The 24,924-nt window shown below is 36.0% G+C and overlaps 1 protein-coding gene across 1 annotated transcript in view; it reads right to left on the reverse strand.

The window, feature by feature from the left end:
• The window catches only part of SH3BGRL (SH3 domain binding glutamate rich protein like), an 87,353-nt gene extending 63,280 nt beyond the window's left edge, over nucleotides 1–24,073 (reverse strand). Inside the window, exon 1 of the mRNA XM_027609474.2 lies at nucleotides 23,815–24,073. Within this exon, the coding sequence (XP_027465275.1) occupies nucleotides 23,815–23,859 (45 nt within the window). The 5' untranslated portion in view covers nucleotides 23,860–24,073. The remainder of the gene's footprint in view (nucleotides 1–23,814) is intronic.
• Nucleotides 24,074–24,924: the final 851 nt, after the last annotated feature.

Consider the following 24,924-nt stretch of genomic DNA (forward strand, 5'->3'; position numbering starts at 1 on the left):
GGTGCATGCACATGCGTGTGTGTGTGCGTGCATATGTGTGTGTATATTTATTTGTAATAAATTTCTAAGCACAAGATGGAGCCACTCCTAATTGGGGTGCCATGTTAGGAAACTAAAATTTAGATATTTTTGTGTTCCTATAATGTTGTACTTGGTCAGAAACACAGTATATCCAGTCAGCCAATCTCAAAATACCAGGCCAACTCTGGGTCTTCTCACCCCAAACAAGTTTTATTATGTGGCCCCAACCAACTAGGTATTTTTTATTTTTCTCTTCCTTGTTCTTTTTTCTATAAAAGCTTCCTGCATTCCACCCCATTTTGTTGTTCTCTAAATGAAGACTGCCTGCTTCATGACATGTTAAAAGAAGTTTGTTTGCATTACCTAAATTGTTTAATCATTTTTTTAAAATACACACACATATACATATGATATATGGACATACATATATAGTTAACATTTACTATGTGCCAGGTGTTGTGTTAAATGCCACACACATTATCTTAGTTAATTTAATTTGCTAGTGCCTAGAGAATATTGCTACTGTAGCCTTGTACCCAAAGCTGCCACTTTTACAACTCGGGTTTTCTAATAGCTTGGCATTAGTGTTTATGTGGCTGAGTTTCATATACTATAAGCCTCTGAAAGTTTCTTCTGGAGACATTACTGGTATCACTTATGAAATCTAATAAATGTTACAAAACAATAACCAAAGAAGACTATTGGAATTTAAATGTAAAATAATTACATTTTAATCTCAAAACAAACTGGCATGCTTATGTGGTTTTTCTGACAACTATGTGCTATTTTTCTACATTAATAATCAATTTTCCATTTCTCTGATGCCAAGTGAGTGTCTAACAATACAATTCTGACACTATCTGCAGTTACATAAGATCCCACAAATTAGGGGGCTCAGTCCTAGGACTGCCCTCAATTCAGATGCCAGCCACAAGTGGGGATCCGAGGAAGCCCACACTTCTACTTACAAATTCAAGGGTTTCCACAACCGTCCCCCCTCAAGATCACTAGAACAACTCATAGAACTTAGGAAAGTTCTAGAAAAAAAGAACAACTCTACTTACTATTAGTTTATTGGGAAGGATAGAAATGAGCAGCCAGATAAAGAGGTACATAGAGTGAGGTTTGGAAGAATCCCAAGTGCAGGAAGTTTTGTCCTTGTTGAATGAGGGTATACCATTCTCCTGGAACGTGGATATATTCACCAACTTGGAAGTTCCCCAAACCCTGTCATTTTGGGGTTTTTATGAAGATTTCATTATGTAGGGAAGATTGATTAAATCACTAATCACTAGTGATTGAACTCAATCTTCAGCCCTTCTCCATTCCCTAGGGGTGGGGATGAAAGTCCCAACCCTCTAATCATTTGATTGTTTTTTCCTGGAGATCAGCTCTCATTCTGAAGCTATTTAGATGTGACTAAATCAAGTGTGGTCATTATGTATAACAAAAAGCACTCCCATCATTCAGGAAACTCCAAGGGTTTAAGAGTTCTGTGCCAGGAACCAGACAAAGACCAAATATATAATATATATAATACATAATTATATATATAATTAAAACACATATATATTTTAATTAGTTAATTTTAAGTAATTTATTTATTATACCACAATGGTATTTTAAAACTTAAATGACAAGTCATTATGAAAATTGTCATCACATTAATTTTGCACAAATTGAAATTGAATATTGTTTTGAACTTAACTACACTTAACTTTTCAGCAAAAATTTGACAAGTTCATCACAAAATTGATTATAGAATCACCATTTAACAGAAAGCAATTCAGTTAAATTAGTAACTGCTAGCAGTTGGTAAGAGTTAGGAATCCCCCTTCCAGTCAGCTATAGCCAAAAGTCAACTGCTTTCTAGCACAGGACAAAATCCCATAGAACAGTTTACCACTTTATTTAGATCCCTAGTTTCACATGGAAATGATTAAAAAAAGAAAGTGTCCAAAACTATAACCAAATTTGTCTATTCTAAAAATGACAAACAACGGAGACTGTTATCGTCAAAGGCCAATAATATGTACAAAATGAAATTCAATTTTCCTCATTAAAAAGCCTAATGTCACAGAGTTAGGAGTGATGAGTATTCACTTGACCTCAAAGGTACAAACAGAACTTCATCTGCAAGTGCATTTTTTTAGGTATATGGTCAAATGTGTCATTCTCTTGGGTAGAAAACTATTTTCTTGAAAGAATGAGTGAACAACGCTTGTATTCACAGGCTTCTTACTAAAATTATATTTAAACTTATTTATACATGAAAAATTTTCAAGAGCAATCCAACATGGTATTTCTGGCTTCTCTCCCTATAGAGCCACAGACTACCAACTAGTGAATGCATTTGCTTTCAATGTATCAGCATACAATTCTCAAGACCCCTGACCTGGAAGTATATGTGCTGCCGAAGCGAGCACAGACCCCTGACCTGGAAGTCAGGTAACCTGGAGTTTAGTTCCTGAGCTGTAGCGCGCTCTCTCTCTCTCTCTCTCTCTCTCTCTCTCTCTCTCTCTCTCTATATATATATATATATATATATATATATATATATATATATATATCTCAGGGATTTAAAATAGCTAATTTCTAAGGAAGCTTCTTCCTCTGCTATACTGTTGTTTCAAGTCTTCCACTTTGACAGATAACCCAGGTATAATAAGTGATGTCCAATTCTCCCTGAATCTTTATCTCCTCTAGAAACTAGTTGGAAAAATAAGTCCTTGCTTTTCCTAAAGAGTGTTACATAAAGAAGTATGCTTCTAGTGACCACTCTCTCAGTAAAATAGTTCTCTACTTAGTTTACAGGGATGAAATTGTTGGTGTTAGAAGTGCAAACAGCTAAAACTCTTCAACCTACTGTGACCTAATTAGGAACTCCAAGAGACCAATAATTTCATTTGGGGGAAAGTAACTATAGAAGACACCTAGCATACTTTTGATCTTAAGGCAAATGAGGGAAACCCAGCTTTCATCCCATTTGGCTCAGAGTCAAAGCTGAAATACAGAAATCCACAGGCTTGTCCACTTAGGTTAGGGCCACACATTACAGGGATGAAAGAACTCGGGGTTATTATGTTGAAAATAGTAGTGCCAATAATATTATCACCACTTTAAACTTATAGAGGATTTTAGAGTTTATAAAGTTTACCACCATGTTCTCAAGGCTCTATTTAATGTATCTTCTGACTTCTATTTCAACTTTATCTCAGAATAGCTCAGGAAGTTGCTATTATTCCTCCTGAAATGTTCTTTTTCTTGCATGTCATCTAACTTGTTCTTCCTTCTTTCATTGAGGACTTAACTTAATTATCACCTCCACAGTGGGACCTTCCCTGACCACACTACCTGAAGTAAGTCTCTTGTTATGCTCTCATACTAAACCTTAACCTCTTCCTTCATGGCACTTATCACAAGTTGTAATTACATATTTATGTGTTTACTTTCTTAGTATCTGCATTTTCCATTATAATGTAAGCTTAATGAAAGCAAGGGCTTTGTCAATCTTGTTCATTGCTGAATCCCCAGGGCCTAGCACAGAGCCAAGCAACATAGAAAATGCTCCAAATGTACTTGATGAATGAATAAATTAATTAATATATATTCACTCATTCTTTACAACAACCTCATGGAAGAGGTAGAGCAAGTACTAGTATACTCATTTTCTAGCTGAGGTCACTGAGGTTCACAGAAACTAAATGACCTATAACACAGCTATGAATGGTGGAACTAAAACTCAACCTCTGAATTTCCTACTCCAAATCCAATGTACTTTTCACTATACCACATGTCTAGTAAATCCCTAATTACTAGTAATACCATTTCATTTAATAATTGACACCTCCTCCATAGCCTCTGGAAATGAATTCTAGGCACCAGAGATGAATATGCATCACAGACTTCCTTAAAAAAGAGTTACCCAGGGGTGCCTGGGTGGCTCAGGCAGTTAAGCCGTCTGCTTTCATCTCAGGTCGTGACCCCAGGGTCCTGGGATTGAACACTGCTTCAGACTCCCTGCTCAGCGGGGAGTCTGCTTCTCCCTCTCCATCTGCCCACCCCCAGTCGTGTTCTCTCTCTCTCAAATAAATAAATAAATCTTTAAAAAAAAATAAGAGTTACCAAATTATATATGTTCTTTTCAAAAGCAGACCTCCCTTTCATCCAGGACACTCAGGATTCCCAAACTTCAATAATAGTGAATCTCAAAACCTAAGTCCTATACATAATTTACAAGCTATAGCTCATGTGTCACACTTAATGTCATTTTGTTGAATAAAAGAATTTAGAGTTATAAATCCAAAAAATATGAACAAAGTAAAGTGGATTAACTATACAATATAGTTTAAAATGGACTGTTCTCCTTGTAAACATATTAATAATAACTACCACTAGGAAAGTCAATATGTATTCATGGGCAATCACTGTAACCATATTTTCTAGAGCCCTAGTATCTAAAATAGCTTGCTTGACAAAATATATAAAAGAATGAAGCTACATGGCCACAGTTTATTTTGTAGTAATTTCTGTAAATTAGAGTACAGAAATCCAAGAAATTAGTGAAGTATGTTATCATGTGAGTTAACATTCCAGACATTAGTTCATGATTTATTGTAGTCAGCCCACTCTTGGTTTATGCTACGTAACAACATGTTCACTGACAAGAACTGGAAAAAAAACAAAGACAATTTATTTTTAATTCCATGATTTAAAGAGTATTTGTAATTAAAAGGTTATTATTATTTTTAAAAAGCAAATGGAGTTACTGTGCCTTTAAGACTTAACTACGACAGCAAGTAAAAACTAAGTCCTTTGTGAAGCAAAAGTAAAAATTGGTTTCATTTTTGCTAGAAAGCTGTCAACAGTTCCATCTGATAGTTTGTTCAAGAATTTTTGTGCACTCTTCACATAAACTCAAGTCCCAAAGGTTTTGCAAGCAATGAGGCAGGTTCTCCGTGTTCTGAAATAAATCTAGCAGAGTAAGGGCAAATGGTGGTGGGAAATGTACAGAAGAAAACATTTTGGTTGTTTTAAGTAGAAAAATAAAATGGAACTCTTAAATGAGAAACTAATTAATTACTTTAGCAATGTCTCTAGCGATCTCCTTCAGATCAGAATAAAATGTGGCAGTTTTAAATCCACAAAGTACCTAAAAAAATTTGCACCACATTTTTAATTGGTTTGGGAGTCTAACAAGCAATTATTCAACATTTGGCTTTTGGCCCTCCATTTTTCACAATGATATCATTGTAATGAAAAGCCCAAAGCATTTATTTCAGGTACAACTTTACAAATTTCCTCATGACAGGCTTGAGAGATCTGTAATACAGGCTTTGTTAAACACAACATTACCTAAAAGGAACAAAAGCAGTGACAGAATTAAATGAATTGGCCAAGAATACATGATTTAACAAAGGCAGAGCAGGGAATTCTATTTGTTTCCTATTGTCACAATAACAAATTATTACAAATTTAGTGGCTTCAATCAACACAGATTTATTCACTTACAACTCTGGAGGTCACAGTTTGAAATTAGCCTAATGGGACTAAAATTAAGATGGGGCAGGCTGGTTCCTTCTAAGGGCTCTAGGCAGAATTCCATTTTCCTAGCCTCTTCTAGTTTTTAGAGGGTACCTGTACTTCTTGGCTTGTGACCCCCTCCTTGCCTCACTCTAACCTCTTATCTCGATCATTATATCTCCTATTTCCCCTTCTGTCATCAAATCTTCCTTTGCTTCCTTCTTTTTTTTCTTTTATTATGTTATGTTAGTCACCATATGGTACATCATTAGTTTTTGATGTAGTGTTCCATGATTCATTGTTTGCATATAACACCCAGTGCTCCATGCAATATGTGCCCTCCTTAATACCCAACACCAGGCTAACCTAACCCCCCTCTGAAACCCTCAGTTTGTTTCCCAGAGTCCATAGTCTTTCATGGTTCGTCTCCCCCTCTGATTTCCCCCTCTTCATTTTTCCCTTCCTTCTCCTAATGTCCTCCATGCTATCCCTTATGTTCCACATATGAGTGAAACCATATGATAATTGACTTTCTCTGCTTGACTTATTTCACTTAGCATAATCCCCTCCAGTTCCATCCATGTTGATGCAAATGTTGGGTAGTCATCCTTTCTGATGGCTGAGTAATATTCCATTGTATATATGCTTCCTTCTTATAAGGACCCTTGTAATTACATTTAGGGCCCACCTAGATAATCTCCTCATTTCAAGATCATTAATTTAATTATACCAGCAAAGTCCCTTTTGCCATATAAGGTAATATTAACAGGTTTCAGAGATTAGGACCTGAATATTTTTGGGGGCTAGATTCAGCCTACCTGAGGAATAAAATCGAATCCAAACACATTCATGTTTCATCCACTAAACCAAGGACGATTTGCTCATGGCAATATGGCCACCGTGAGTTGTTACTGGTTTTCTGTGTGATCCTGGGATTCTGGCAAAAAAATAACTCATTCTCTCTCTTCTCTCTCTCTCTCTCTCATATTTACACATTGTTAAAACAGATTATCAATATAATTTAAAATAAAATTTTTAACATACAATAATAATAAAAATATAAAGAAGTATTTGAGTTGATATTTTCAACAGAGCAAAACATTTTCATAGTAAAAACAAATTGTTAAATTCTAGCTTTAAGACTGTCAGCAGTACACCAAGATGTAGAGTAAAAGCCTATATACCAACATTTGAAAAAGATGGCTGGTAATTATCTAGTGAGTTCAAGTATTGCAAATGAAAAAACTCTAGATAAACTAAATAATTCCTATCCCTCCCTCACCCCATCACACCCCCAAAATATTTTTACCTCTATAGACAAAAAAAATTCCTGGATATTACATCTGAATTGTGAAGATTAATTTTGACATCAGCAATTTATATACAACCACATGTGTTCTCCCAGTGAACTCACTGGTGAGCTGTGTGACCTTGATCAAATCTTTTCATCCTTCTGAAACTCAGTTTTATGTGTGAAATAAGTTTAAACAAGATGAAATTTAAAATTCCTTTCAGATTAAAAATTATTACCATGAATGACATAAATCACCAACTAGAATAGATGTCCTTATTATAGTGAAATACAGAGCAATCTAAAAATACTAATTGAAACCAATAAAATCCTAATCCTCACTCTGCTACCACTTCTTTAAGAATTCCAAGAATAGTCATTTAATATTATCATACCTTAGGTTTCTGCCATTCATTAATGCTTAGCAACTTTCATATAAATTAAAGATTCTATTGTTTGTTATCTTCACAAAGCTTTGAGAAGAACTAATAAGAATTATGTTGCATGTTAACTGTCTTTAATATAAGAGATATGACCCATTTGTTTAGTCATAAAGATCTTAGGCATATAAAAGCAGGGAAATTTGCTTAAAATCTCTCTTGAGGAAGAAAAATTGGGGGATTAGACATTAAAATAGGCCTGTGTTTGGCTCCCTCTGCCAAGCTCTCTCCATAACTCTGTAGATTATATAGTCAGAAAGTGTTCATAAGGAGATTAAATTATATTGACAATCTATAACACTGATTCTGCTCACAGTGATATGTCTTTCTTAACAAAACAGGCAGGCAGGCAGGCAGGCACAATTCTTGTGGTGCCAGATTAGATGGTTCAGGGTTCTGATCATAGTTCCATACAGACAATTATGAAATGACCAGATCACTGGAAAAATGCCCAGTTGTTCCATACAGAAATCTCACCCTACTCCTTCATTACTGACAATATTCTGGAACCTCCTATTTTCAATTTTCTATACTATGTCAAGGGAAACTGGCACCATTTAATTTAAACATTGGTTTATTCACTTCTGTAACAAATTACCACAAATTTAATGGCTTAAACTAACACATACTTATTATCTTAAATTTCTGGAGGTCAGAAATCCAACATGTCTCAATGGGCTAAAGTCAAGGTGTTGGGAAGGCTGCATTCTCTTCTGGAGACTCTAGGAGAGAATCCATTTTGTTGCTCTTTCCAGCTTCTAGAGGCTATCTGCATTCCTTGGCTCATGGCCCATTCCTCCATCTTCAATCCAGAAATGCCTGTCAAATTGTTCTCATGACCTCAATCTGACACTGACTGTCCTGTCCCCATCTTTCACTTATAACAAACCTTGTGATGACATCAGTCCCTTCTGGATAATCCAAGATAATCTCCCGTCTCAAAATCTTTAATCACATCTGCAAAGTCCTTTTGCCATGTAAGGTAATATTAGTCACAGGTTCCAAAGATTAGGATGTGGATATCGTTGGGAGGCCATTACTCTGCCTACCACAACTGGTCCTAACACTAATAATTAATCCACTGTGATTGTATGCAGGCATTCATCTATGTAAATTCACCCAATGAATTCACCCAATAAATATAGCCAGAGTAGTCCAGTGATCATAAAAATGGCCCTCTTCAATTTGCCCTAATAGAAAAGAGGAGATTTGAAAATTACTTTTCCACTTAACTATAAAACATAAGCACAGCTCTTATCTCTATCACATTTATTCCAAGTGTTGTTGTCATCAGAGTCTCTCTCAGTCACAAAGACAACCTGAACACATCATTCATCTTAATATGCTTTTATTAAAATGTATTAAATTTCTCAGAGATGTAAGTATATATATCCAAAACTACACTGAATACTTACACCAAGTTTTCAAGATTAAAAACTTTAAATATAATTAGCAAGACTTAAATTAGAAAGTGGCAGCCAGGATGGTAAATGATATAAAATATATACATTATATGGAATACATGAAAGAACTAAGAATGCTCAGTCTGGAGACAGATATTCAAAAACTGTTTTCAAAAATCTACAAGAAATCATGATGTGGGTCTTACCTTAGTTGAAGGGCTCTAATATCAAAGAGAGAATTTAGTTCCAAAAAATAAAAATTAAAAAAATTAAAAAAACTCAGACCACCAGGTAGAAGGTATAATGTACCATATTTTGGCTTAATTTAAAATTACTTTTTAAAAAAAATTTATTTATTTGAGAGAGAGAGAGAATGAGTGGGGGGAGGAGCAGAGGGAGAAGCAGGCTTCCCACTGAGGGTAGTGCCTGATGCAGGGCTCGATTCCAGGACTCTGGGATCATGACCCCAGCCAAAAGCAGATGCTTAACCAACTGAGCCACCCAGGTGCCCCTAAAATTACTTTTAATAAATGGAGCTGTCGAACAATGAAACAACCTATTTGGGGTTCTTTTAAGATTTTGTATTTATTCATTTGAGAGAGACAGAGAGCGAGCAAGAGCAAGGGGGAGGGTCAGAGGGAGAGGCAGACTCCTTGCTGATCCGAGTGCCATTGTGGGGCTCGATCCCAGGACCCCAGGATCATGACCTGAGCCAAAGGCAGATGCTTAACCAAATGAGCCACCCAGGCACCCCTGAAACAACCTATTTGAATAGTTAATAGAAGTTGTATTTATTATCTTAGTAGTTAACAGTAGTAGATATGAATAGTTACTAGTTAGTAGTAGAAGTTAACCAGAGTTGTTTAACAATGAAACAATCTGTGTGTAGAATTACTAGAAGTATCAATGGAGAAGGAAATATTTTAAAAGGCTATAGGGGTGCCTGAGTGGCTCAGGTGGTTAAGCGTCTACCTTTGGCTCATGTCATGATCCCAGGGTCCTGGCATCAAGCCCCGCATCAGGCTCCTTGCTCAGCGGGGAGCCTGCTTCTTCCTCTCCCTCTGCCTGCTGCTCCCCCTGCTTGTGCATGCGCTCTCTCTGTCAAATAAATAAATATTTTTTTAAAAATAAAAAATAAAAAGGCTGTAAAAAAAAGATGTTTGCGTTAAATAAAATGTTAGACAGATTGAGCTGTAGGTAGAGTTTACCTAAAAGATTCTATGAGTCTAGAATTAAGCTTTGCCAATAGATACAATTTCTTCCACATAAAATGTTACATTAATGTTGCTTACTTTATTAAGGTTGCAACATCATTAATAAAAGTAAAGCAACTAATCAACAAGCATTTACTGAATATATCCTATGGGCTAGGGATTGAAGACATATATGACACAGTCCTTATTCTCAGAGAGTTTAATGGAGTGATGAGATCATAGCCATAAAAAGGCAATAGACAATATGATGAGCATCCCTCGTGAAACACATAGACAATAAATGCTAAAGGAGTTTAGATGTAGATAGAACTACCTTACTTTAAATATCCAGGAAAGACTTCATTTGTGAAAAGGGGTAATGAATGGGTAAGACCAAAGCCTGTGAAATGAGTAGAGAAGGATAATTCAGGTGGAGGGAACAAGGGGAGCAGTCACAGAAGTGAGAATATATCTGGCACATTCAAGAAGTAGTAAGCCCAGTTGTCTGGCCCAAAGAATGTCACTAGTACAATGCTTTCTACTGATTGCACACAAGATGATTTTTAATACATGGATGGAAATGTTTATTTAATTGTACGTATTTATACTAATGTGTAATAGAAAAAATAGATAATTAGCATATTAAATCCATGATTCCACAGATACTATTGTTTGGGATAAATTAAGTGTTTTATTCATGCATGCATTCATTCATACATCCATTGATTCCATAAGCAAGTATTCATTACATACTTTCTGGTGACTGGGCCCTGTGATACAGTCTGAGAACACAACAGAGATAAACAAAGCAAAGTCCTTGAGCCCAAGGAGTTCGCAGTCTTGTAAGGAAGATAAATTTAAGTAGAAAATTATAATACAATATGCAACAATATAAAAATATGCACAAGGTATTACTAGAAATGTATAAACTTTTAATGGATGTGGAGATTCCTAAGTCATGACCTATTTCTCATGTTAAACATTATCACCATAACCACATTCATGGGATGCCTGGGTGGCTCAGTTGGTTAAGTGTCTGCCTTTAGCTCAGGCCATGATCCCAGGGTGCTGGGATCGAGTTCCGCATCGGGCTCCTCGCTTAGTGGGGAGCCTGCTTTTCCCTCTGCCTGCTTCACCCCCTGCTTGTGTTCTCTCTCTCTCTTTCTCTCTCTCTCTCTGACAAATAAATAAATAAATAAAATCTTAAAAAAAACATAACCCCATTCAAAATGAAAAAAAAAAAGCTTTCATAGGAGCAAAAGTTCAGCTAATGTTTAGAAATCCAAAGGATTCACCGAAGAATATCCAAAAGAACCTTGGGCTAAATTTAGGTGTCTAAAAATCTGACAAAGTCCTAATTAAAAAAAAAAAAAAACTTTCATTTTTTTTCAGAAAAAAATAATTCACTACCCAAACTTAGGTTAAGGCACAGCATTTCTTTTTCTGAGGACTTGAATTTATTTACAGTATAATTTGTAGTGACCCATAACTCTGGCTAACAGTCCAACTAGGACTGGATTACTATATTTCCTTAGTCTTAATCATATAAAATTAGGATGATTGTATTTCCTTAGTCTTAGTCATATAAAATTGGTATTGGGGAGTTATAGAACAAACCCCAGGCTCAAAAGGCTTGATAAAAGGCCTGGGTGTTGAGTGAAATATAGTCTCTACTTGTACAGGGCTTTTATGAGGAAGTCAGCTTTACTTAGTTCTGCAAACCATTTATCAGGTCATTATGTGATCCACTGTCTTATTTAGAAAAGACTGAAGTTGAGTCAACCTTAAAACATCAATCTCTAAGAAGAAACTGTAATAACACCTCTCACATGGTTTCTCTAATTACGTAGAAAAACAAAATCTGTTTTTAATCCCAGAGTTGAAGAAAAAGAAATAAAAAAGACCAATGACCAAAAAAAAAAAAAAAAAAGCTGAACAAAGAATAATTAGTGGCCCTTTTATTATACTATGTAAAAAAATGGAGTTTAAGGAAAATAGAGTAGGATCATAAGGTAGATTCAAAATAAGTCTTTTGGGGGTGCCTGGGTGGCTCAGTTGGTTCAGCGTCTACCTTGGGCTCAGGTCATGATCCCAGAGTCCCTAGATCAAGCCCAGCATTGGGCTCTCTGCTCAGCGGGGAGTCTGCTTCTCCCTCTCCCACTCCCCCTGCCCATGCTCTCTCTCTCTCTCAAATAAATAAAATCTTTAAAAAACTAAGCCTTTTGTATAAAATGAAGTTAATAAATATATAACATCTTAATCTCAGATTGTCACAGATTAATTATGACCTGAAATAATGCCTTCTAATATCTATTCTTGATTAACTCTCAGTCTTGCCTCCAACTATGTGGTTTTGATTTAAGCACATAACCTGTGCTTTAGCTCATCTTCTGGATTCATAAATGTTTTTTTTAAGGAAGTCTTATTTGGGGTATATATATTAGGGATTCACGAAATTTGTTTATAATTTAGGATGGTCTTGAGACTGGAACCTACTGCAAATTTGACTGAAATAGTTGATAAATACTCAGACTAGATTTTTAATATTTTACACTTAAGTATAAGAGGTACTAAGAGCTATTTCCAAGATCATTAATGATTTCCTTATTTTGAATTCAATAACCTTTTTAATCAGTACTCCAGTTCCTACTTAAGGACGCCACTCTGATCTCTCTTAATGAATCCTCCTGTTTCCTGTTGCACCTGCTTCCTTTCACACCATCCTAAATGTGAGTATCCACTAATATCCTGTCCATGTTCTCAGCCCTCTTCTTATTTCACTCTATAATTCCTCCCTTCAAGTGAGCTCATTCTTTCCTATGGCTTCAAGTGCTTCTTTCTGAATGAGTCCAAAAATCTATTCTCCAGCCATCATCTTTTCCAAGTTTTAGTCACACATTTCCCACTAGTAACTGCAGATCTCCATTTGAATGACATGTTTGAACATGAATTTAAACATGTCATCCATTCATACATCAACAAATATTTATTTGGAAACTTACCATGTATGAACATATTCTGGACAGTAAGAAGCTCATGATCTGGTGGAGAAGGTAAGTAAGTTGTTATCTCCCTCGAATTTTCCATAATTTAGCTAGTACAGATAATGTTGCTGTAAACATTGGGGTACATGTATCCCTTTGAGTTAGTAATTTTATATTCTTTGGGTAAATACCTAGTAGTGCAATTGCTTGGTCATAGGATAGCTTTATTTTTAACTTCTTGAGGAACCTCCATACTGTTTTCCAGAGTGGCTGTACCAGCTTGCATTCCCACCAACAGTGTAAGAGGATTCTCCTTTCAATGCATCCTATTTTCCTAATAGGCCCATCATTCTGAGAGGAGGAAAGCTAAGACATAAACTGTAAAAACACTGACTTGGCCTCAAAATCTGTTCTTTTATGTACAGAAACCCACCTTGTGTGACTTAAAACAATTACTGTGGTAGAGATAATCTTTATAGTTTGAGAAAAATGTGTAGAAAAAAAGTTTAATCCTATTTTATACAACAACATGCCATCTGTCATTTTTATCATATGCTTTTAAACAGAATAAGGGCTCATTGTTAATCATATGAAATGAAGGTTGCCAAATAATCCTAAAATTTGTATGGAACCAGAAAAGACCCCAAATAGCCAGAGGAATGTTGAAAAAGAAAACCAAAGCTGGTGGCATCACAATACTGGACTTCAAGCTATATTACAAAGTTCTAATAATCAAGACAGTATGGTATTGGAACAAAAACAGACACATAGATCAATGAAAGAGAATAGAGAACCCAGATATGGACCCTCAACTCTATGGTCAACTAATTTTTGACAAAGAAGGAAAGGATATCCAACGGAAAAAGGACAGTCACTTCAACAAATGGTTTTGGGAAAACTGGATGGCCCATGTAGAAGAATGAAACACATCCATTTTCTCACACCATATGCAAAGATAAACTCAAAATGGGTAAGACCTAAATGTGAGACAGGAATCTATCAAAATCTTACAGGAAAACACAAGCAGCAACCTGTTCCATCTCAGCCACAGCAACTTCTTTTTAGACACATCTCCAGAAGCCAGGGAAACAAAAGTAAAATGACCTATTGGGATTTCATCAAGATAAAAGCTTCTGCACAGCAAAGGAAACAGTCAACAAAACTAAGAGGCAACCTAAAGAATGGAAGAAGATGTTTGCAAATGGCATATCAGATAAAGAGCTAGTAACCAAGATCTATAAAGAAAGACATACAAATGGCCAACAAACACATGAAAAAATCCTCCATATCCCTTGGCATCAGTGAAATACAGATCAAAACCACAATGAGATACAACATCACAGCAGTCAGAATGGCTAAAATTAACAAGTCAGGAAACAACAAATGTTGGCAAAGATGCAGAGAAAGGAGAACCCTCTTACACTGTTGGTGAGAATGCAAGCAAGCTCATACAGCCATTCTGGAAAACAGTATGGAGGTTTCTCAAGAAGCTAAAAATGGAGCTACCCAGGACCCAGGAATTGCACTACTAGGTATTTACCTCAAAGATACAAATGTAGTGATCCGAAGGGGCACCTATACCCCAATGTTTATAGCAGCAACATCCACAATAGCTAAACTGTGGAAAGAACCCAGATGTCCATCGATAGATGAATAGATAAAGAAGATGTGGTAGATATATACAATGGAATATTACTCAGCCATCAGAAAGGATGAATACCCACCATTTGCACTGACATGGATGGAACTGGAACTGGAGGGGATTATTCTGAGCGAAATAAGTCAATCAGAGAAAGAAAATTATCATATGATTTCACTCATATGTGGAATACAAGAAACAGTGCAAAAGATCATAGGGTAAGAGAGGGAAAACTATATGGGAAGTCATCAGAGAGGGAGAAAAACCATGACAGACTCTTAACTGTAGGAAACAAACTGAGGGCTGCTGGAGGGGAGGTGGGTGGGGGATGGGTAATTGGGTGATGGGCATTAAGGAGGGCATGTAATGTTATGAGCAATGGGTGTTATACACAACTGATGAATTACTGAACTCTACATCTTGAAACTAATGATGTACTATATGTTGGATAATTGAATTTAAACTAAAAAAAAATGTTGCTATACATTTTTATGAAAACAAAAGCAAAATAGGCACATAAATTAATGCCTACCCTTCCAACTTCAAATATTTTCAAGAAATCTTCTAATGGTATCAAATGATAGTTCTTTTTGCAAGTGTGGGTATAGAATTAAGTCATAATTTCTCACTCATTAAGAGATAGTCTACCTACTTTTCCTTATGATTGTTTGTTGGAGCAATTCATGTTTTGAGAACCCAAGAATTCAGATTTTGCTTTTTTGTTCCCCCAGAATCTCTTAACATGAGCTACTGCACAATAAGGTATCTAATTGTTTTATCAGTAGCCCCTTTTTAAATGTTCTCTATATATTCCAAGCAATAATATACTGATGTACTGTTTCCCTAGTTTTACATATTATCCTAAAAGTATAATTCTAATATTTCTTTATTCAACCCCATTATGTATTAAAAAATCAAATCCATCCCTATAAATGAGTGATTTTCAAAAAGTAATTTGATATTAATTTATAAAAAATCTACTTGGGGGCGCCTGGGTGGCTCAGATGGTTAAGCGTCTGCCTTCGGCTCAGGTCATGATCCCAGGGTCCTGGGATCGAGTCCCGCATCGGGCTCCCTGCTCCTTGGGAGCCTGCTTCTCCCTCTGCCTCTCTATCTCTCTCTCTCTCTGTGTCTCTCATGAATAAATAAATAAAATCTTTAAAAAATATCTACTTGGTCATCTAGACATAAATTATTTAGATAAGATTGTGTTAGATGTTTTGTGTTTTAAAGCATCATATAGGGCATTACTTCTCATGAAATCTAGAGTCACTGACTTTCAAAAGTACACACATACTGCGTGGCCGGTGGGATCTCTCCAGAAAAGTCCCTGACATTTGGGCAGTATAAGATTTCCCTGGGTTGTATAGTTTTAGTTGTTGAGGTCAACATTTTGGTAGAGTCAGATTGAATTCCAAGTGAGATATATAAACTCTCTTAAGGCCCCCACGCAGAGTCTGATCATAACTATACCATTTTTAAGAGGATATAAAACACATACCAAACAAATATTATTATTTAATTTAAACTTCAAAATGTAATCATAAGTCCTAATGCAACTGGACAATAAGTCGATGTTTAGTCACAGTTTCCTCATAATATTTTTGTTTTTGCCTTTCAACAAGCTTTTCTTTTAAAAAATTCACATGAATTCCAACTCTGGTATAGAATTGGCCTTATTCTGGATCTTGACACACTTCCTACTTAATTCCTTTAAAATTTACCAGGTCTTTGTCTTGTCACCTGGCCAACTCTCTATATTACCACCACCACCCCTGATTGTCCTCTCAACATTTCTTAGAAGATTTAAATTTAATATTCCTAAATTTTTAAGTAGAAATTTACTGAAAAAGCCTTACCTCAACCACTGCATATTATGAGTTCAAAATAGCTGATTCACAAGACCAATTGTGTTTAGGTTTCTGAAAGTGTGAAATCAGATTCTGTAATTTTCAGTAATAGACTTCCAAAACAACACTTATAGAAGCTTTCTTCCATGATACTCTCATTTTATGTCATTTATATTCCATTTGTGAGGGTTATGAGAAGCAAAGAAAGGCTTAGTGACCTACAGATCACTTAGGCAACAAGGAATAACACATGCCACACCCTAAGGTTACATGCTCTAGCTAAAAGCTTAAAACCCCTTCTAAAAACAGTTTGTCTCATCTACTTTTAGTTAGACTGCCTTACGCAAGTAATTTTCTTATATTGGGATAAAAGCACATATTCTGCATTCCAAGTAATACTATATATTGAGCTATTATGACTTTGATTGTCTGCTCTGAAGAACTCTTTTTTTTTTTTTTTTTTTTTTTTTAGATAGGGAGAGAGGTGGCGGGTGGGCAGAGGAAGAGGGAGAGAGAGACTCTTAAGCAGGCTCCACACCCAGTGCAGAGTCGGATGCAGGGCTCAATCTCACAATTCTGAGATCATGACCTGAGCCAAAATCAAGAGTTGGACACTTAACTGACTGAGCCACCCAGGTGCCCCTGAAGAGTTCTAAGTTCTCTACATGATATACTAGGCCACTGGAATTATTCTTGTTACAGCTATAAAACAATTAAGAAGTACTTTTCATGATTTTCCAAGTTTATCAGAAAAGCAATTTTGCAATGACTTTTAAATTAGTTTCAGAGCCACATTCACAAGTGGATAATCAAGAAATATCAACCAGAAGATCAAATAGCATAATTGTTAAGGCTCTGGCATCAGACAAACCTGGGGGGGGGTGCTTTGTTAGCTCTCTGAGTCTGTTTCCTCTTCTTAAAAATGGACAGAGCAAGATTACTGACTTCATTCACAAGAATTCAGTGATATATGTAAAGTTCTTACCACTGTCCTTGCTCACTGACAAAGTATTTGCATGAGAAATTAATCTGAGATGATTTATCATATTTTTAATATATTATGTAATTGTCTATGCTCATCTTCCTTCCAAATCAACTTCAAAATATCACACTGGACAGAATGGTTTGTGATATCATGCAGCTACTATTTTTTTCATACAACTACTATTAAGTATGTATTTACTTTTAATTTTAACATCTAGAAATATGCTGCACTTAATGATGAAAATAATTGGCTAAGTAGTAGTGGTAAAATAGACAACATTTTCTCATATTATAACTGTTAACTGAGATAAATATTCTCTAGTATTTAAAAGGTAAAGTACTATTTGTCTTGACTCACTGTTGGAAATCCCCGAAGCAAAAATGTATGGCTTTAATTCCAACTCTGATAAGGCCTCATTTCCAGAAAGGTCTAAGCCAAAGAGACAGAACTCAAAGAGTAGAATCCAAGTCATAGCAGTACTGCCTTAATAATGAATTTAGAAGATTTACAGAATCATAAAAAGCCACCTTTGAATTGTGTTGGCCTATAGCAACATGAAAATACTTTTCAGGGAAGAGAATCAAAGTCCTAAGAGTTCAATACATAGCACAAATGCTATATAAAAATCTGCCCTTGGTTAGGCAATTTTGTTAACAAAAAAAGAACTAAAATATATCTGAAATTGACACTACTAACCACCCCCTTTACTTTCCCCAGTCCCACCTAACTCTCACGTACAGATTATGATGAAGACACATTTGCCTGGTTAGGCATCATCTAATCTTTTTCTTTCTTTTCAGGCATCATTCAGTTTTAAATGGCAATTATAGATTCATAGTCACATGACAATATTTTAGTGTACTACTGACGTGATTTTTGTTTAATACCTATACACTATGCAGATGTGTAAATAACACAGTTTAGGAGTGGGCTCTGGAGTCAGAACAACTTGGGTTCTTTCTTTCTTTTTTCTTTTTAAGCAGGCTCCACACTCCACATGGAGCCCAACATGGAGCTTGAACTCACGACCCTGGGATCAAAACCTGAGCTGAGACCAAGAACTGAGCCATCCAGGCGCCCCCAGAACACCTTGGGTTCTAATCCCAGTACTGTCATTTTTAACTCTTTGATCTTGAGCAGTAATGTTTCTGGGTCTTAGAGATACTCCCTCCAATTTAATGAAATAGATCTAATAATAGTACTTATATCACAGTGTTATTATAAAGATTAAGCTAATTAATATATATAAAGCACTGGGCGCAGTGCCGGGTATACATATGATGCATAAAAAAATGTTAGCTTTTACTATTATTAGAGTCAAATCTTGATTAGTCATGTTAATGAATGAGTAATAAAACAAAAAATTTAACAACACTGACACTAAATACTTTTAAATATACAATCTTTGAATTTGTCATGATATTTTTTAACTTATATTTAAACTTTGCCTTATGTTCTGGCATCTGCAAAACTTAAAACAATGTGATAAAGCCAAAATGTGAGGGACTGGGCTAGCAAATAATCCCTTTGCTTAGAATTTTGCTAAACTGTGCAAGTGTAAAATGTCAGCTTTGCCTATCATATTAATAAAAACAGTCATCATAAATGAACGGCCCCTTCTCTCTAATTATACAGTTGTTTAATCTTGGTCTGGATTGGAGGAAGTCATTAAGTACTAGGATTAAAAGGCCTTCTGGTGGACTACAAAGCAGAACTGAAAGCAAACAGATGGTCATAGTAACCAACAGATTCTCAAAATGTTTAATTTTATCAGTAAGAAATGAAATATTACATTCACCTTTGATAATTCAGTTAATTAGCAGAAAATATTTCTCTAAAAGATATATGTTTGTGCAATGTATATTTTAGAGAATTTATTTTTTTAAAAGATTTATTTATTTATTTGACAGAGAGAGACACAGTGAGAGAGGGAACACAAGCAGGTGGAGTGGGAGAGGGAGAAGCAGGCCTCCCGCTGAGCAGGGAGCCTGATGCGGGGCTCGATCCCAGGACCCCAAGATCATGACCTGAGCTGAAGGCAGACGCTTAATGACTGAGCCACCCAGGCACCCCTAGAGAATTTAGAGATTAACTACAGAGAATTAGAACATTTGACCTAAATGTGTCTGGGGCTTCAATTTATTTTTTTTCCGCAGGCCAATCCAGGGTAGAATTGACCTTATGGTGTATTGATCAAAACTCCTCAATAGAGAAACTAGTCTTTGAGCTAGAGATAAATCCATTTTATCTTTCTCTTCTACCAGATCATAAATCTAAATTTATGCTAAATTTCTAAAATACATTCTTCCCTAAAACCATTTGACTTTTATTTATTTATTTTTATTTTTTTAAAGATTTTATTTATTTGACAGAGAGAGACAGAGTGAGAGAGGGAACACAAGCAGGGGGAGTGGGAGAGGGAGAAGCAGGCTTCCCACTGAGCAGGGAGCCCGACGTGGGGCTCGATCCCAGGACCCTGGGATCTTGACCTGAGCCGAAGGCAGACGCTTAATGACTGAGCCACCCAGGTGCCCCAACCATTTGACTTTTAAATGCTAAAGATTCATCACTGCTGATAATTGTGTTTTCCAAGCCTCTTTAAGTTGGGCCAAATTATTCCAAAAACTTTGCCATTGTTGCTCTGAAATTTAGGAAGTCGGTCATCAAATATAAGGCAGCAAGTTGAAAGCACTGATATTGAGTTCCTGCATTTGCCAAGTGATGCTGTCATTTTCCACTCTTTAGAGCATAAAAAAACTATGTCCAAACATTCATATGGTGAACAGTTTCTGATTTTGTTCTTTTAAGTAGTTTATGAATACCTTTAAACAGCATCCAAACAAACCTTGACAGCTATAACAAAGGCCATAGCATACATCAAATCAATGTTCAATTTATAAATGCAGAGTCGGAACAGCAAAATATTCTGTCACCTAAAATACAATGACTTGAGAATCATATAGATGAAGAACTGTAGTTTATTATTCCACATCTATATTATCCAAATGAAAAAAAATACTGTGACTAGTAACTCATGCTTTGACAATCACAAGCATGTATTTACTTGTTTTTATAACTTGTGTAGTGAATATGGCCATAAAGAAAAATTATATATATTTCATTTCTTACATGGATAATAATTTATGTTTTAGCAGTCATAAAAGAGATCATTTTTAAAAAATCACTTCATAAGTAAAACCCTCAGGAACCATCTATCTACCACATTCTTAACATTTCTACACCAAGCATACCTAGAATGCATAGAGACCATAAAATGGAGATTGTTATGGGTCCAGGGAAAAGAAGTATGAGAAAAAATCCTCCCAAACCAGTTAAAATTTTCCAAGCAATCATCACTCTAGCAATTCTCATCAAAGGCCAATGTTGATTTTTGTTAAAAGTTACTGAAATTTATTAAGTTACACAGGGTCTGTGTTTACTATTCCTTTTCCATTAAAGATAAATTTATAGGGCATTACAATCTCGACCAAAAAAGTGTATACTTCTGTGTTACAGTCGGTCAAGACATGCACGAACAGTTCTGAACAGGCAGAAGTCACCTCCTTTAGACAGACAACTTTGGAATTGCATTCCTGCTAATGGTTTCCATAAAAAGAAACAGTATTAAGGCCTGAATTTCTATACTTTGAAATATTAAAAAACAGTTCCAAATGGGCATGTCTCTATCTCATTCTCTATCTCACTGGCCTTGAGTGAACAATCATTTACCCCAATTACTGACATTCAACTTTAGACATACTATCCCTCTTCCACATAAACTCCTCATTTTTCTAATCCCTGTATATGTATATGCTCAGGCAATTCTTCCACATACAGGGCATAGTCATTTCTGTACCTCTCACCTCATTTTCACATTTATCTTCTCATGCCTCCTCTACCTGAATCACTGGGACAATGTATTTCTTGGTGGTTAAAGACATGTTATTGTATTCAAACAGCTTGTGTTGGGTTCAAGTTCTGTGGCTTCCAAGTTATGTGACCTTGAGAAAGTTGTTTAACCTTTCTGAACCTGTATTTCCTTATCTTAAAAGTAGAGATAATCATAAAACTTAATTCACAGGACTAGAAATTGTCAAGAAAAATGAGATAGTACCTGATACACTTAAATGTCCCTATGATTATTATTATTATTATTATTACTATTATTATTATGGCTTTCAATAAATCCATTGCAAAAACCAACCTACTTGCTTTCATTCTAAACTTTTGAGAAGAAAGGGCTACCTGTATTGGGGCAGAGTTGAGTAAACATTTGAAAACTTTTTTTTTTTTTAAATCAGGCTATGAGGGAGTCTTGAAATAAAAACAGAATAAGTTAATATTGTTTTGGACTTATCATAGATTCTCCTCTGCCTGATAAGACATCTAATATTGGTTATTTTTATAACAACCATTAGAAGGAGTCAGAAAACAGTGAGAGATTAAAAATCCAAAACCAAAAGCTTTCTTTTAAATGCTCTTCAGAGAACTACACTTAGTAACTTATAGGACTATCTCACTTTGAGCACTTGTTGGGTTCCCATTAAGATTTTTGCCCCCATATTTCTAAATCATGTGCTAAAAACTATATGGTAGCAATCTTAATGAAAAAAATTTAGTATTGCTACCTGAATAGTCCCTAATTAGGTTATAAATGAAGTATATTCACTTTATACTGTTTTAGTACTATTCAAAAGCACCCATGCTTTTTTTAAAAAATAAGTATTTTGGCAATATGTATAATTTTGATAACATATTTATAAAAACTATAATTACTGAAACACACAAATCCCTAATTACTCACAAGAAAAAACTGAAATAAAACAAAAATAGCATAAATATTCCCCATTTGTATAGTCTTCAGCAATCCAGTCCAACAACGTACATAAGAGACAGCAGTCATTTTTTTAAGGCTCTTAGAAACTTAAGTCTTAACAAAGAGAGAGGTACAATTGTCCATTAATAGAAATTCTGAAAGGAGTTTCTTTTTTAATCTGCTTTTGGGGGAGGGGTGGGAGAGCAAAGAGCAAAGAATAAATAGCAGTACGGAATTGCATATCACCCAAAATGAAACTAACTTCCTGATCTGTTCAGTCTAATTAGGAATTTAACTAAAGTTATTAAGCTGGTCTTTAAAATTTTACAATTATTGTATTGGACTTGAGACTCTGAGCAACTCAAATATTACTTTGAAATATCAGAATTAATATATGTGGATAATAATAAGGCAAGTAGCTCATGAAGTAAGGTTCAAAGGCAATATGAAAAGTTTTATGTTTTCAACCTAAACTTGCTCAAAAAATGTATTCTGTAGGAAAACTGTTTAAATACACTCACACATGGTGTCCAGAGAAGACAGAGTTCAAAGTTCAAGGTCCTTGCGATTTCACATAACCTTCAGTTTTATCCCAAACCCACTTAAGGGGTAAATAAAACAAAACAAACAGCAACAGTAAAAACACGGACTAGCTGCCTGCTCTAACGCTCAGAAGACGACGCGGTTACTACTACAGCCGGAACTCACAAATTCTACTCCTGCTACTGTTAGCTTTTCTCTTGAGTTGTGAAAAACAGGCACTTTCATTTATCATGGATATACACTCAGGTTTCACCCCACTTTATCCTACTGCCTCCCACAGCTGCTGAAGAATTCTTACTCTAAATTAAAAGCACATGAATCCAGAGGGGAACTGTCCTATCATTTGAAGAAGCAACAACTGGAGTTTGCCACTACACAAGAAGCCACTTACTTGTTAGTTGCCTTTATAGTTCTCAATATATCTGAAGCAATTAGAAACTGTTAGGAGTAAAATCTTTGGGAAAAAAAAAGAAAAAGTCAAAATAAGGGACACTATGGAAAGAAAAAACAGGTCCCTTGTCACGTTTTTAAAACCCCCCACAACTTTGCATCATCGTTCCCAAATTCCCCTCCCATTCTGTCTATTTCTAACACTCTTTAGGCTGAATTTGAACACACTCTCCTACACACGGGCAAAATAACTCTAATTAAAGGGGGCCTCACTTCAAAAATAATCACAATGCCTAGTAGGCCTCCACTCAATTGTCACCAGTTAGCACATGTTTTACATCCTTACAGAAGTGCATGCCTGCCCTTCGTCTCATACCTAGAGCACAAATGTCAAATTTTCCACTCCTGAAACTCACCAGTGTGTGATTTTACTTGACTTCTTCCCCAACCTTAAAGACCCTATACCACCGTCTCCCATCTACCAAAACTCAGTAGGTTTTTTTCTCCTTCCGAGAAGAAATGTGATCTTAACATCATAAGGCAAACAAAAGGCTAAACTCCATGGGAAAATGAAATCGAAGCAACAAAGGAAAGAAAGAGAAGGGGAGGACGGATGGAAGACGCGTGTGCCTTCTGAAGTAGCAGCTGCCCAGATGAACTTCTGCAATTTAACGGTTCTGGGGCAGCAGGAGATCGGTGTGTAGGAAAACAAAGGTGGTCTCCCCACCCTCCTTACCGCTGTAGAACCAGAGGAAGATGCAATATACACACGGATCACCATCCTGGGAACAAAGGCCGCTGTTGTTTGGGTCCTGCAAAGGGCTAGAGGCTTGAGAGCAGCTGCAGCAAAGGCTGAAATCCAGCTAGAGGTGGAAGAGAGGTGGGAAGAGAAGGGTGGGGGAAGGTGGAAGGGGAACTCGCCGGAGTCCCGCCTCCTCCCTTGACTGCTTTCACTGAGCTCAGAACACTGCAGTCCCAGCCCCAAGCCTGGAAAACAGGCTGCTTTGCATCATTTCTATTTTTTTTTTTTAAATAGGGAATCTCGAATAGCACCGCGAGATCTGTCGAAACATTTATTTTTGACTATTCTCTCCTCAAGAAGAGGTAGAAGAGAAAGAAAAAGCAAAAGGGAGCACTAAATTAAATTATATTAGAATGAAGGATATTTTCCCACAGAAACAAAGTTCTGCGCATAACTTCCGGCTCAGAAATGTATGCAAATAAGAAGGCAGATCTTCCTTGAAAGACTATGGTGAATCCAAACACTAGTAAGAAAGCCCATGCCTTCAAAGCCTTGTGCATTTTAAGACTCCTATTATGTAATGATTATTCTGATGTTAGTTGGCTGCAGAAATTAGGCACTGAAGAAGTGAGCAATGCCACAGAAGATTTAAATAAATTTTCAGGTCTCCCTAAGCCCAGAAATGGCAGGACTGGTTTTCTTTTTGAGTTTTACTTTTTGTTATAATAGGGAATCCTGTCTCTGTGAAAATTTTCAGAAGGCCTGACTGGCAAACTCAATAATGGAGGAATAAATTGCAAACGATAAAAAATTGAAAATACAGTACAGGAAGTGAATGATTTTTGTTTTGTTTTGTTTGTTTTTTAACTGACTGAAGAAAGGGAGTTTGAATTATACGTTGCAGGGATGTTGAAATGATGAACAGATCCTATACTTCAGAGTGTAATTTCATTTTCCCAAATTATGTCAAATGAACAGAAATAAGAAACTTTCAGGATGAATGAGAGTGAAGTTATGGAGTCAGTCACCTGTCCTACTTCTTTGCTTTTACTTTGCAGTTTTCCCTCCCTCTCCATTCTCGTGGTGTAATCACCTTTGTCTAGG

The sequence above is a fragment of the Zalophus californianus genome, chromosome X (assembly GCF_009762305.2).
Source record: "Zalophus californianus isolate mZalCal1 chromosome X, mZalCal1.pri.v2, whole genome shotgun sequence".
NCBI classification, from domain to species: Eukaryota; Metazoa; Chordata; class Mammalia; order Carnivora; family Otariidae; genus Zalophus; species Zalophus californianus.